The sequence below is a fragment of the Eptatretus burgeri genome, chromosome 1 (assembly GCF_056783735.1).
Source record: "Eptatretus burgeri isolate ZD-2024b chromosome 1, Ebu_testis_v1, whole genome shotgun sequence".
Taxonomy (NCBI): domain Eukaryota; kingdom Metazoa; phylum Chordata; class Myxini; order Myxiniformes; family Myxinidae; genus Eptatretus; species Eptatretus burgeri.
The window spans coordinates 7,078,073-7,092,948 of NC_140961.1; the positions used below are offsets into that span (position 1 = coordinate 7,078,073).

Here is a 14,876-nt window from a genome sequence, read left to right on the forward strand (position 1 = left end):
AGTGATGTACACAAAAAGGACTAATAACATCCTGGTTTTTATTATTCAAACAGCTCAACGAAACATCAGCCACGAATGATGGCTTTGTTGGAGTTTCACTGTCATTTCAGATCTCCGTGTACTTACTTTTCTGTGTATCTAACCTGCTGATAATGCATTCTTGTTATTTTGCATTTGTTTCTTAAAGTTACTCATCAGATCACAATGAAGTAGAAAGAGCAATTCGAGATTGCAGACCCTTACCCAGACTTTTTTGTGTGGTTTTATGGACATACTCGCACTGTCATTCCACCATGCATACTTTATTGACGTACTCGCATTCTAACTTGTACATACTTCGTGGAGGTACTCGGTTGAAGAGAGATAACGTGTAAAATTGTGTTCTGTGTTGGCACATTATGTGCAGACAGACAAGCAGACAGACAAGCGGACCCAAATGTAATCTCCCCCATCCTCTTGCACGGTTAACTTGTCTTGTTGGTGAAGGCTCGAGTCAATCTACTTCGACGGAGAGGTAGAACTTTTGATGAAATTCACAGGACATTGTTTGAGGTATGCGAACCGCTATGGGAAGCAAGGGAAAGATGACGTTGTGGGCATTCAGTCTTTGTCAGACCAAAATAAGTTCCTTGTTACTTGGCAAAAAAAAAAAACTAGCATCCGTTGAAGACAAAGTCTTCAATATCCCCCGCCATAGTAAATGAGGATTTACAAACTTATATTCCCTTAGCGTGTGCAATATGTATGTGAAGTTTCGCCTTGATCTGTCCAGCCGTTCTGGAGAAGATTTTTAAAATTTATAAATTTTCAATCGAATATTGCTGATGAACCATGTGACCTATGACATCATAATTTACATTCTGCCTCCAATCCTCCAGTGGAATACGTGTGTGAAGTTTCGTGTTCATCGGATGAGGTTGTTTTTCTATCCAAGATGGCCACCAAACCACGTGACTTGTGATGCCATTTTTACTCTGTATGCAGACATGATGGAAGATAGTTGCAAATTTTCGCTTCGTAAGGTTTTGTGATTCCAGAGAAAACATTATTTAATGTTTTTCTTGAATCCAACATGGCTGCCAAACCATGTGACATATCAAAAGGCACCAGTTTACCACTTGCTTGATATATGTACCAAATTTCGTTAATATATCTTGAGGGGATTTGTAGTTTAGCTCCGGAAACGAAATGTGACAGAGGAACGGACGGAACCCATTTCTATATCCCCCGCCAACTTCGTTGGTTGGCGGGGGATAATTATTTGCCAAGTAATAGGGTGACCTTTTTTTGCCAAGTATGTTGATCTGTTCCATTCGTTTGTTTGTCTGTCCGCTTTCTTACAGCCCAAATAGCTCAGCTGATCATTCAGAAACTTTTGCAGACTGTAGGTGCCGTCGCTGCGATGGTCACGTGACGACGTTTCGTGAGGTCAACATCTGCCGAATTTCTAAAATTGCCAATTTTCATCCGATTGACTTGAAATTTGAACAGGATTTGCATATGAGGCCACTTAATTCAACCACCAATTATGTTTGACGTCAATATCAGCCAAAGGTCAACAATTTAGGTGCAATTTCTAAAAATCCTCAATTTTGCTCCAAATGATTTGAAATTTGAAGACTATTCGCATACGAGGCCAATGAATTCAACCACCAACTATTTTTGAAGTCAACTTTGGCAAAAAGGTCAACATGGACCAAAATTTCTGAAATTGGCAATTTTCATCCGATTGATTTGAAATTTGAACAGGATTTTTATATCAGCTCACTGAATTCAACCACCAATAATTATTTATAGGTCAAAATGTCAACATCGGTCTAATTTCTAAAATTGAGAGCTAGGGCCAAAAACTATATCTACATATCCAAAAGATATATATATATATATATATTTTTTTTTTTTACATATATTCATGGTATCTCAAAACGTGCATGAGTTGTTTCGGTGACAAAAATAAGCCAAATTGATTTTGTTTCAGATCCAGCCCATCAGTGTGATACAAAATGTAAACTGTTCAGCCTGGTGAAGGTATGCACTCTCCCGAGTGCCGTTCTACTTTGTTCTGTTTTACTAAGTATTGCTCTGTGAGTGATTTTTCATTTTCATTTTGCTCTGACAAACGGTGAGCAACCGAAACATCAGCTGCCCCTTGCTTCCCACGACAGTTAGCATACCTCAATCAAGGTCTTGTTGATTGTAACCATTGTTATACTTGCTATATTATACACGGCAAGCTCTGGACTTGTTTTGCACTTAATAGAGAGAGGAAAACGATGCACATTTACGATGAAAATTTGCACATTATTGCTCTCAATATGAATCGAAGACACTTTTATAAAATGCATTCACTATCAAAAAGACATTTCTTACTCACAATATTTTTAATGATTCGCACTCGAAAGAATATTAAATCAGCATTTGTCAGCACCACAGCACCTAAGATCTGAAGACACGAATGATGTCCAAAACAGTAGTGCGGCACAAAGGACACCTGGCGTCAGCAGTTGATTTCACCTTATTGGCACAGTCTAAGCACAGGCATAAGTGACCACAGGTGTAGATAACAGCATTTGGAGTGCAGCTCTGGCAGATCACACAATCATCAACACTGCCAACCTCTTCTATCTCTGCCTCACTGTCCATGATCTTGAAAAACTCCTCGGTGTCCTTGGCTTTGCCTAGGGTGTTTTGTGATGAAAATATTAAATAAATATATTCGAGCTTGTTAGCTAACTTGCATTCAAATCAGGTTTTATTATATACAAGAACATTACCCGGAGGGTGATTGCATCACTCAACTGTTTAGCCGGAAGAGCCTTTAATAAAAAATACAAACACCCAAACCTGTGGCCAATTAGATTTTTACTTCGTAAACTGACACATGCAATTCTGACAACACATCAACCCCTTACCCCACCGAAAATTCCTCCCCCCCAATGCCTCAACTTCCCACTCCAAAATCTGTCCCATCTTTATTCCACCCCACCCTTTTCCCTCCTCACATTCTCACACACAATAAAAGCAAACAGGCAAATTCCCACATAAAAACAGTGGAATATCTCATGCTTTCCACTCCCCGACCATGCTCTCACTGACGTCACAGAAACCCGCTATGGTCACCTGTCCAACTTATAATTTTAAGCAAAAATAGTCAGAAACAATAGCAAGGCCCTGCGTGAACTCCACAGTAAAAGCCCTGCCTGAGAGAATGCCACATAATTATTTGGGCGATGTATAAACACCAGAACGCTGCCTCGATTGCTGAATCCTATTTTCGCAAGACCAAGGGTGTAGCCAGAGGTCCAAAAGTGATGAGAAAAGAGGTGAACTTGGTTGATGTGACTGTGCGCGTAACGCAGCGTTGCGAGCTCCAACGGCGCGAAGCCATTACGCGAGGGGTCTGGGGGCCGCTCAAGGCCCCCAGAAGACAAGTGGGAGGGGGGGGTATTCTCCTATTTAGGTATTGTGATAGGAGTGGAGATCAGAGTATTCAGAGCACTGCCGGGTAGCTTTTATAGTTTACTCCCAAGGGAGCTCAGATGGCCAGAGGGCTCAGGCCAGATCGTATTTCAGGAAATGAGCGACGAGGCAACTGCCTCGTCTGCCTCAGCCTGGCTACGCCCTTGAAGACCTGTAACACCTCTCGGTTCAACGTCCTTTTCACTGTCGCTTTGGTCATTTTACACTGAAGGGAAAACTTATATGGAGGGCATGGAGATTGTGATCTTGACAGCTTCAAATACAGTGCGTCTTTGACTTCACATCATAGTCAGCACCAACTTGGCAGTCGTAGTATAGAAATTGTGCATCGAGTGAGAAAAACTGTCCAACCAATGAGTGGAACACAGATGGACACATGCATGCATGGCTGTTTTTATGGTATCGGCTCGCAGAGTACCCACCCTCTGGGTGGGGAGAGTTTGCACATTACTTGCTGAAAGAATTAGACTGCATTTTGCAAGAAGACCAGAGATGTTTGTGTGATGTGCTAAAAGGTTCCAGATGGTCTAAAGGGTCTAAAGGATACATTCCAATAGTCATTGGAGTTAAAGTGGTCTAAAGGCGTCTCAAGGGATCTAAAGTGTCGAAAAAGGTTGAAGTGGTCTAAATGGTCAAGGGTCGAAGCAGTCTAAAGGGGTCTAAGGCTGTCAGACATGTCTAAATCGTCTGAAGAGTATAAGCCGTAAGGGGTCGAAAGGGAGTCGAGGGACTTAAGGGGTGTCAAGGTCGAAAATGTTTGTTGGGTCTGAAGGTTCAAGGGGTCTAAAGAGGATGAAAGTGTATAAACGGTTGAAAGTGTGAAGGGGTCAAATGTCGAAAGGATCTTAAAGTTAAATGGAGTCTATAAGGGGTCTGAAGGGTCTGAGGGGTGTCAGGCTTCTAAAGGTTGAAACAGGTCTGTAGAGTCTAAAGGGTTGACAGGGTCGAATGGGGTCTATAGTGTCTTAGGATTCTAAAGGGCCAAATGGGTCTTAGGGTTCCATGGGGCCAAACAGGGTCTATAGGGTTTTGGAGGCGTAAGGGGTCTTAAGAGCATTAAGCATCTCAGGGGTCTTCGAGTCTTGGGGTGGGGTGTGGTATGGGGTTTAGCGAGGGGAGAAAAGATCATGGCTTTGGATTGGGGATGACCTCAGGCAGTGGAGAACAGCTATCTTGAAGACCTGGAGGAAAGAATGAGATTTTATGAGAACGAGGAAGTTTGTTCTACAAGCAGGAAAAAAAAAATAGGAGGAACTCGTGAGTGGAAGTGAGCCATGATCCTCGATTTAAGTATTTTCACCAGAAGTGGTTTGAAGGTGGTCTGTATGCACCCAGCAGAAACCTGGGGGGGGGGGCAAAGCCAGGAAAGATCAAAGGGTGCAAGAACAGAGAGGAGGTGGGAGCAGACAGACCACAGACCTGTCTGCAATGGGAAAGTGATAGGCCCATGGACTCAGCCTCAGTGCAGGAGATTCCAATGATATTGAAGGCTTTGGTTTCTACTGCATCAAGCTGAGCATGGTGTGAGGCAGGGGAGCCAGCCAAAAGGGGAGAGCAGTACTCCCTCAAACTGTGGATAAAGGCCTTGTAGGTGGATAGGAGTTCAGGTGTGCCAAGGAAGCACTTTGTACGATGGAGGATACCCAGACGGTGACTGGCTTTGGAGGCCAAGTTTGAAATATGTTTCCCCAAGAAAGATCATGGCTGATAGTGAGACCCAGAAGTTTGAGTTACTGAACTTCCTCAGGAGGATTGTTTAAAAAGTATATTTGATGGTTTTGCCAGATGGTCCTTTTGGAGAGAGATCATGACAGTGTGAGATTTGTCAGGATTGAAAGACGTATTCCAAGTTTTTGACCAGCTTCCGAGTTTTTTTTTTAAAGGCTTGAGGAGATTTTTTCAAGGTTTGAAGAGTTTTGGGTGAGGATGCTGTCTGTCTGTCTGAAGGATGAGAAATATCACGACAGAGGGTTGAGTCATCAGAAAATAGATAAAGGGGATTTTCCAGAGTGAGAGAGATCATTTTTGAAGATCAGGAATTTGACTGCACCCAGAACTTGGGACACTGCAGGCTTGACTGGGAGAGGAGATTCAAGGATTCCATTGAGAGCCACACATTGGCTACAAGAGTAGACTAAGTCAGGAAGCCATGTGTGGAGTTGGCTTTGAATGCCATAGACAAAGAGTTTAGAGAGCAAGGTGGGATGCCAGACTGTCAAAAGCATGAAATATGTATAAAAATCACAAGAGAGATGACCATGATCTTAAGGTGGTGTGACCTGGTCTGAATCCGAATTGATGATGTGAGATGAGGTTGTTGGAGAAAAGGAGGGAATTCATATCAACTGCAATGATGGATTCCATGATGTTGCTGATGATTGGAAGCAAGATAATTCGTCTGCAGTTAAGGGGATCGGTTTTTGGAGCTTTTTATGTTGTGCAGTGATGTTGGTGGCTTTCCAAGCAGGTTGAAGATGACCTAGCGCAAATGGCAGGGTCAAAAGGGCAGAGAAAGGATGTGCAAGAGTAGCAGAGCAGGTTTTTAGGGCACATGAGCTGATGCCATCCAGTCCAGTAGCAGAGTCCAAGTCGAGGGTTTAGAGAAACCTGTCCACAGCCTCAGGTGCAAAATATGCAGAGTCCAAGAGCAGTTCAGTCAGACTGGGAAGGGTGGGTACAGAGTGTGAGGGGTTGTGGACAAGACTTCTCTCGTGTGGAGTTGGCTGTGGTGCCATTTGAGGTTGGAAAAGGGATAGAAGGGGAGCATACACCAGAGACAGACATAACAAGGTACCACCAGGTTTTAGAGAGGTGGGAGGGGGGGAGACAAGTTTGACAGTTTATTCTTGAGGTTGGACAGATGTTGTTTTTCTGGTTGTCCTGCGAATGGACACATACTTATTGCAGGCTTCTTGGAATACAATGAGATTGCCTTCGGTCAGATTTGACTTCCAGGAAGACAAGACAAGTTGTTTCAGAGCAACTGCTTCACCACAGGATTCAGTGTACTACAGGCAGGAAGAAGGGTAGGATAACAAGATAAGATGGGATGAATCTATGCATAATATTGAGAAGGTGTTTGTGAAAGCACTCCGAGGCCGCATTTGCATCAGGGGTGGCAAAGATAAGAGATCCATCCTGAAGTGAGAGGGTAGCTTGCAGTCCCTGCCCGTCAGCCTGAATGAACTGTCAGACTCACTGGTACTCAGGTGGCTCTCTAAGAATAGCCAGAGAGATGTTGACGTTCACTTAAGCATATGATCAGATGAACCAATTGGAGTCGAGGAAGAGCAGGAGACATTTGCAGGAAAGTTTGTCATCACCATTTCCAGAAGGGAGGATCTGCCATTGGGAGAAATGTGGGTTGGAAAGTTTACAGATTGACTCAGTCCCATGGAGGAATAAAATCCTTTTGCTGAAGTGCCATGGCTGGTGATGAAGGTAAAAACAACCAGCCAAGTTGCATGGTGACAATTCACCACTTATGGGGAAGAGAAGTTGGGATTGTGGTTAAAATTTTGTTCATGTTGTCTGAGAGAAATTTAGATGGAGTTGTCAGTGTTTGGAGGACAGTGCAACATAATGATGAACAAGAGGTGGGAGCGGGAGGGTATGTCGCAGCCAAAGGTGCTCCTGGAGGTTTGGAGGTGGAAAAGCAGAACAAGGGGAGTGAGAAATAGTTATTGATGTGAAGTGGAACTCCGTCACCAGGATGGGGTTCAGGTCTATCAAACCAGAGGAGACAATAACCAGGGAGAGACACTTATGAGTCAGGGATGTCTTGTGGAAGGAAGGATACTGTTAAACAGATGATATCCGGGCTGTCAGCATCTTGGATTGAAGGATGTCAGGTTGGAGCAGAGGCCTCGGATGTTTGAGGTCCACGCAGTGAGGGACAGGGGAGGAGGCATTGAGAGGATGCGGGACAGGTGGGAGGCTCACAGGGCAAGGGACGGGAGGGGGGATTGAGGCTGGGATGTTGCGGGGTGGAGGTGAAGATGTGAGGGCACAGTACGGCAAGGAAGATGGGGGGAGATGGGATAGGGTCATACGGGGGGGTAGGGGGAGACGGTGCAGGATGGGGAAAAGGTGGGAGTGAGTAGAACATGGGGGAAGATGGGAGGAGGCAGGGCAGGGGGAAGATGCAAGGGGACATGATGAAGAGGAAGATGGGAGGATGGTGGGACAAGGGCGAAGAAGGGAGGGAGGTGGGACGAGTGGGGAGATGGGAAGGGTGGGACGAGGGGCAAGCTGAGAGGAGAGGGGTGAGGGGAGAAGAGAGGGCAGGATGAGTGGGAATCTGAAAGGGGGCAGGGCGAGGGGGAAGGACAAAGGAGCAGGACGAGGGGGAAGGCGGGAAGGGGAAGGACGAGGGGGAAGGGGCAGGACGAGAACGAAGCCGGGAGGGGGAAGCTGAGAAGGGGCATGATGAGGAGGAAGACAGGAGGGGTCAGGATGAGGGGAAGGGGAAACCAAGAGGGGAAGCATTTGTTGGGTGAGTTTGGGGAGTGCTTTGAGGGAGAGTGGTGAGGGGCAGCTTGAAGAGGGTGGAGCGAGAGGGGGGTCTCAGAGAGGGTGTGGTGAGGGGAAGAAGCTTGTAGAGGGTGTGGGAAGGGTGAATCTTGGAGGGGATGGGGTGAGGTGGGATGAAGAGAGGAGGGGCATGATGTGGAGAGATACTGAAGAGAGGGCCACACATGGGAGGGGTGGGGTTGGTAGGATATGGGATTGTCAGAGATGTGTCAGGGTACTGACACAGAGGGGTTTTACACTAAAATAACGTCATGTGGATTTGGTTGTAGAGGCCAGACAACCTGTGAAAATTAGACTTCTCAAGATACTCATATTTAATATTCCGAGATAAAGATCATTGTGTGGGTGGAATGAGTTGTTGAAGGCACGGAGAAAGGTCATGCTGTATGAACGGGAGTATGGGTGACAGACCAAGTGCTTTGGTGAGATACAGGTTTGCAAAATATGCCTTGTAAAGAAGAAGAGGAAGAATGTGATTAATAATAATAAATAATACATGGCATGTTGATACTCGAGAGGTATGTGAATGGAACCATTTTAATACGTTTTCAAAAGCTTTTAAAGGAAGGAAAATTTATTTTCATATGCAGCTTGTGCTTGTTCCTGTATTGTCACTAGGAGTGCAGCTGTGCCAATGCAGTGCCTCCTGGTCCAAGTAAGCTGGTACTCATTTTGCTGATCACGGAAGGATGACAGGCTGAGTCAACTCACCTGGTGTTCCTTAATGGCACGAGATGGGCTCAAAATCAAGACCCTAAGATCTTAATACAGACACCTTAATCGTTAAGCCAACAACAGGCTTAAAGAAAGAAACATTTTCTTCAATGAAGATAATGAGAAAATGATGGAGGAGAAGGAGAGATTCACTGGAAAACACGACGAATCCAGTTTGGAAAACTTAGCTTTGATTCAGATAGAAGTAACGGTCTTAGACCCGCCCAACACGTGGAGCGAGTCCCGTCAAAAGGGTTTGTGCCATATCCTGATGCTATGTGGACTGTGCTTCCTCGCTGATGGACCTCTGATAGCTTGTACCTGTTGCTTCGTTTGATCCCAGGGAGTAACTGCAGAAATCTATCTGTCTGGAGTCTTCCTGACATCTTTGTTCTTTTTTTCCTTTCACGCTTCTTTCTAACTTTCACAATTTTCTTCGTTGAATCTAATTATTGCTTTTTATTTTATTTAATCTCTTTTACTCCTTATTACCTTCGCATTCTGCGAAAGGTTGTGTTTTGGTCGGCGTGTATTTATTTATTTATTTATTTGTAATCTTGTGATTCGTAAAACTCAAAAAGTATTAAACCGAATTGCATGACATTTGGTGGGATGATTGGTTATTAGCCAGGAAGCATTATATTAGATTTTGGGATCGTTCGGGTCAAAGGTCAAGGTCAAGGTCACGTAAAGGTCAAAATCGTCTTTTTACGATAACACGGTCAATTTTTATTCAATTTGCATGCAACTAACGCCAAAATGTTCAGAATTCAACGCCTCATCTTGTGATATGCAATATGACACAATGACGCCCATACTCTTGTTACCGGTTTGGGGTCAAAGGTCAGGGGGGTCACGACCTTGAAAAATATGCGGTTTTTGTCATAACGCGGTCAATTCTTGTCCGCTTTACATGAACCCAGCACCAAAATGTTCAGAATTTAATGCCCAATCTTGTGACACAATGACATCATAACACATGTCACCGGTTGGGGTAAAATGTCGGGGGGGGGGTCACGCCCTTGAAAAATATGCGGTTTTCGGCACAATTCAGTCAATTCTTATTCGATTTGCATGAAACCAGCATCAAACGAGATTACCTTCTCTTGTTGAAATGTTGTATTCACCGAGCTTGCGAGTGAAGACTCCCCAAAACGACGTGAGTTGATTGTTGTTTAGTCCGGAGCCCCCGAAAGTCGGGGGGGTCATGACATTATAGATATGTGGTTTGTGTCATAAGACCATTCATATGAAACCACTTCCCCACACTCATACCAAGAACAAAAAAAGTAGTGGCGGCGAAGGTATGCACTCTATGAGTGCCCGTTCTCGTTTCGTTTTTATCTATCTGTCTAGGGAGAAGTGAATTCTTGCAGAAGGTTTTCTGTAAGGCTCACTTGGTTGCGCCTGGATGGGTTTGAGGGTTGTGGAGTAGCACCTGAAACCGAAGCCTATCCAGGTTCTTCCTGATGACTCCATCTTTGCTCTTTGCTTGTTTGGATTCCTTCTGATGACTCCAATGCAGTATTTGGTGTTCCATTTGATTCTAAAGGGTCTTAGTGTCTGAAGGATTCTAAAGAGTCTTAAGGCATTGTCAGGGTCTATTGGGTCTCAAAGGGGTCGAAATGTATAGTGGGGTCTAAGGGGTCTAAAATGTCTGAAGGGTCTTATCGGGTCTTCCTCAAAGGTCTTCGGGGTCACAGCAGTCTAAAGGTTTAAAAGGTACGTTCCAATCGTATTTAATTAATAGAAGTAGTCACTGTGAAACTGATGTTCAAACAGTATGGAATTGAAAGACGTGTAGTCACGAGGGTCAAGCGAGGAAGAAAAAAAGCAAAAGAAAGCTGCATAAAGCAACCAATAAAAGGTACACAAGGTAAACTCTTTGCTGTTTCGAAACCTACCTGGGTTCCTCTACAGATGCAGACATTCACAAGTGGCAGATACATGAGAATCCCAATGCCACACACCCCTATATAAAAATATCATTCCTCCATCGCAGAAGTTCCTTTAGATAAAATACGTTGATCAAACTTTTATTTTCAAAATTTTCATTAAATATATTTAGTTTTTATTTTGCCGACAACAAGCACTCACTGATGAACCTCTGAAAGTTTCACGAAGATCCGTTCAGCCATCTCTGAGAAAAATGGCGACACACACACACACACACACACACACACACACACACACACACACACACACACACACACACACACACACACACACACACACACACACACACACACACAAACAAACAAACAGACACATGCCTCTCTTATCGTGCACTCGCAGGAGTACCCGGCATTGTGCGGTGCTGTTCTTGTACTGTTGGCATTTTGAAGAAATCAATTTGTTTGTTTTTTTTCTATGTTTTTTTGTGGGTGCCTAAAACACTTCCCAACACCCAGTCACAAATGGGGTCGAGGATCGTTGAAAATTATCTCTGACATAGCTACAATAGCTTCGGCACACTCGGAGTGATTAAACAAACAAACAAAAATAAAAAAAACGTATTTTATTTCAATTTTTTTGCCGAAAACCTCTCCGCACTCACTGATGAGCCTCTGAAAGATTGACGAAGATCCGTTCAGACATCCCTGAGAAAAATGGTGACACACACGGACACACATGGACAGACAAACGGCTCTCTTTTAGATACTTTGGGTGAAATATATCCGGCAATATAAACATACCAGTGGGGTGTGCTTACACATTGTAAACTATAACGAGCCGTGCTGCCCCATTGTCTTGGGTCGCTCACCTGCATTTGATTTTTCATTTTTTTTTCATTTATTTATATTTTCATTTTACGGTGCTTTCCAACAGTTCTGTGATTTTTTTTTTCCTGGTGCACTGGCTTTGATGTCTGTCGGCATACAAAACTGCCGTGCTTCCCCACTTTCTCGGGTCACAACTTAAATTTTTTCATTTATTATTTATTTATTTTCATTAATTTATATTCTCATTTATAGATGTTTTCTGACGGTTATGTGATTACCCCCCCGCCCCCCCCAAGTGTACTGGTTTCGATGTCCATCGGCATGCAAAATTTCAGCTTGCGACATCACCCAGAAAGTGCCGATCTTTATTATCAGTCACTGAGTCAGTGGTTATAATGAGCTATACATATATATATATATATATATATATATATATATATATATATATATATATATATATATATATATATATATATATATATATATATATATATTGGGGAGAACAAGTATTTGATACACTACCGATTTTGCAGGTTTTCCCACTTACAAAGCACGTAGAGGTCTGTAATTTTTATCATAGGTACACTTCAACTGTAAAAGACGGAATCTAAAACAAAAATCCTGAAAATCACATTGTATGAGTTTTAAATAATTAATTTGCATTTTATTGCATGAAATAAGTATTTGATACATCAGAAAAAGAGAACTTAATACTTGGTACAGAAACCTTTCTTTGCAATTACAGAGATCAGACGTTTCCTGCAGTTCTTAACCAGGTTTTCACAGACTGCAGCAGGGATTTTGGCCCACTCTTCCATACAGATCTTCTCCAGATCATTCAGGTTTCGGGGCTGTCGCTGGGCAACACAGACTTTCAGCTCCCTCCAAAGATTTTCTATTGGGTTCAGGTCTGGAGACTGGCTTGGCCACTCCAGGACCTTGAGATGCTTCTTACAGAGCCATTCCTTAGTTGCCCTGGCTGTGTTTTTCGGGTCGTTCTCATGCTGGAAGACCCAGCCACGCCCCATCTTCAAAGCTCTTGTTGAGGGAAGGAGGTTGTTGGCCAAGATCTCGTGATGCATGGCCCCATCCATCCTCCCATCAATACGGTGCAGTCGTCCTGTTCCCTTTGCAAAAAAGCATCCCCAAAGAATGACGTTTCCACCTCCATGCTTCATGGTTGGAATGGTGTTCTTGGGGTTGTACTCATCCTTCTTCTTCCTCCAAACACGGCGAGTGGAGTTTAAACCACAAAGCTCTATTTTGGTCTCATCAGACCACATGACCTTCTCCCATTCCTCCTCTGGATCATCCAGATGGTCATTGGCAAACTTCAGAGGGACCTTGCGTGCACTGCAAGATTTTAATCCATGACGGCGTCGTGTGTTACTTATGGTTTTCTTTGAGACTGTGGTCCCAGCTCTCTTCAGGTCATTGACCAGGTCCTACCGTGTAGTTCTGGGCTGATCCCTCACCTTTCTCATGATCATTGAGGCTCCACGAGGTGAGATCTTGCATGGAGCCGCAGACCAAGGGAGATTGACTGTTATCTTGAACTTCTTCCATTTTATAATAATTGCGCCAACAGTTGCCTTCTCACCAAGTTGCTTGCCTATTGTCCTGTAACCCATCCCAGCCTTGTGCAAGTCTACAATTTTGTCCCTGATGTCCTTAGACAGCTCTCTGGTCTTGCCCATTGTAGAGAGGTTGGAGTCTGATTGATTGAGTGTGGACAGCTGTCTTTTATGCAGATAACGAGTTCAAACAGGTGCAGTTAATACAGGTAATGAGTGGAGAATGGGAGGGCTTCTTGAACACAAAACTAACAGGTCTGTGAGAGCCAGAATTCTTACTGGTTGGGAGGTGATCAAATACTTATTTCATGCAATAAAATGCAAATTAATTATTTAAAAATCATACAATGTGATTTTCAGGATTTTTGTTTTAGATTCCGTCTTTCACAGTTGAATTGTACCTATGATAAAAAATGACAGACCTCTACGTGCTTTGTAAGTGGGAAAACCTGTAAAATCGGCAGTGTATCAAATACTTGTTCTCCCCACTGTTTCTACTGTGTATATATATATATATATATATATATATATACTGCTGGACACACACACACACACACACACACACACACACACACACACACACACACACACACACACACACACACACACACACACACACACACACACACACACACACACACACACACACACACACACACACACACACACACACACACACACACACACACACACACACACACACACACACACACACACACACACACACACACACACACACACACACACACACACAAGCTTATAAGTATGCAGCACATGCACACATCATATTGTTACGGATCTGGAAACCATATACATTCAACATACAGATGTCCCAAAAGTCAGTTATGTGGTTAAGTATGTGTGTAGTCAGATCCCCTTCCATTTGTCTGGTGGGAGAATCAAAGGTGTGCATTGCGTTTTATTTTAGTTAGGTAATTACATCTAACAAGCCATCCAACAACCATCCCATCCCCCGTCACGATCCACCGCCAACCGGCTGCTTTCTCGCACCCTGACGTGCCGAGGCGGATCTCGCGGTTCCAGTTTCTCGGCTTCCACAAACGTAACTCTTTCACGACGACCTTTGCAACATTGATACTGTTGCTCGACAAGTATGAACCCGTGTGGAAGAGTGGGTGGGGTTTCCTGGCAGGGGCCGAAACCCCACCCAGAAAGGGCGAACCCATTGGAGCCTATCCAATCAGGGTGGGGAGTGACGTCTGTTCGAGCGAGCCCCACCCCGCTGAGGGAGGTCCATAAATTCCAGAGGACTCTCTGAGGCGAGGGGTTGTTACGAAGGTTGTTCTGAGGTTTTTGACAGGGGTGTGGTGGTTGAGACTCGAGTGAGGAAGAAGGGTCTTGGAGGAAGTTCTCCACGGGTTTTTGACAAGGTTTTGCATAGGGCTCTGAGGGTTGTTGTTGAGCATGCAGTTCTTTTGTAGCGGAGGGTTGAGCAGAAGGTCGTGAAGGCGGCGAACGTGTCCCTGCTGGCCCTCTACAAGGAAAGGAAAGAGTGACCCTGACCCCCCTCCGTGGACCCCGCTATTCACCACCCGAGCTCCGCCACGAAACACGAGTCGCACACATGCGACTGGGGACCAAATCAACGACCATTGTCAGGTGAGGCACCACGGAGCGCCTCCTTCCTCCGACGGTCAGGTACCCAGCTGAACTCTGACCCCCAGCTCGTCTCTCTCCTCAGCTGCGAGGGTTCAATAAAGAATTCTGGGTTTATTTTCATTTGTGTGTGTCTGCGTGTGGGCCCGTCTTATAAGTAGAAACTGTTTAAGTGTTTGTTTTTGATCAATGAAAATATTACTTGCATAATCCGCTTTAAGTCTTCCCTGTGTCT

At 44.2% G+C, this 14,876-nt stretch overlaps 1 protein-coding gene across 1 annotated transcript in view; it reads right to left on the reverse strand.

Moving 5' to 3' along the window:
* Positions 1-281: 281 nt before the first annotated feature.
* The window catches only part of LOC147033813 (uncharacterized), an 89,076-nt gene continuing 74,481 nt past the window's right edge, over positions 282-14,876 (reverse strand). Inside the window, exon 5 of the mRNA XM_085871276.1 lies at positions 282-2,678. Coding sequence (XP_085727402.1) covers positions 2,437-2,678 — 242 coding nt within the window. The 3' untranslated portion in view covers positions 282-2,436. The remainder of the gene's footprint in view (positions 2,679-14,876) is intronic.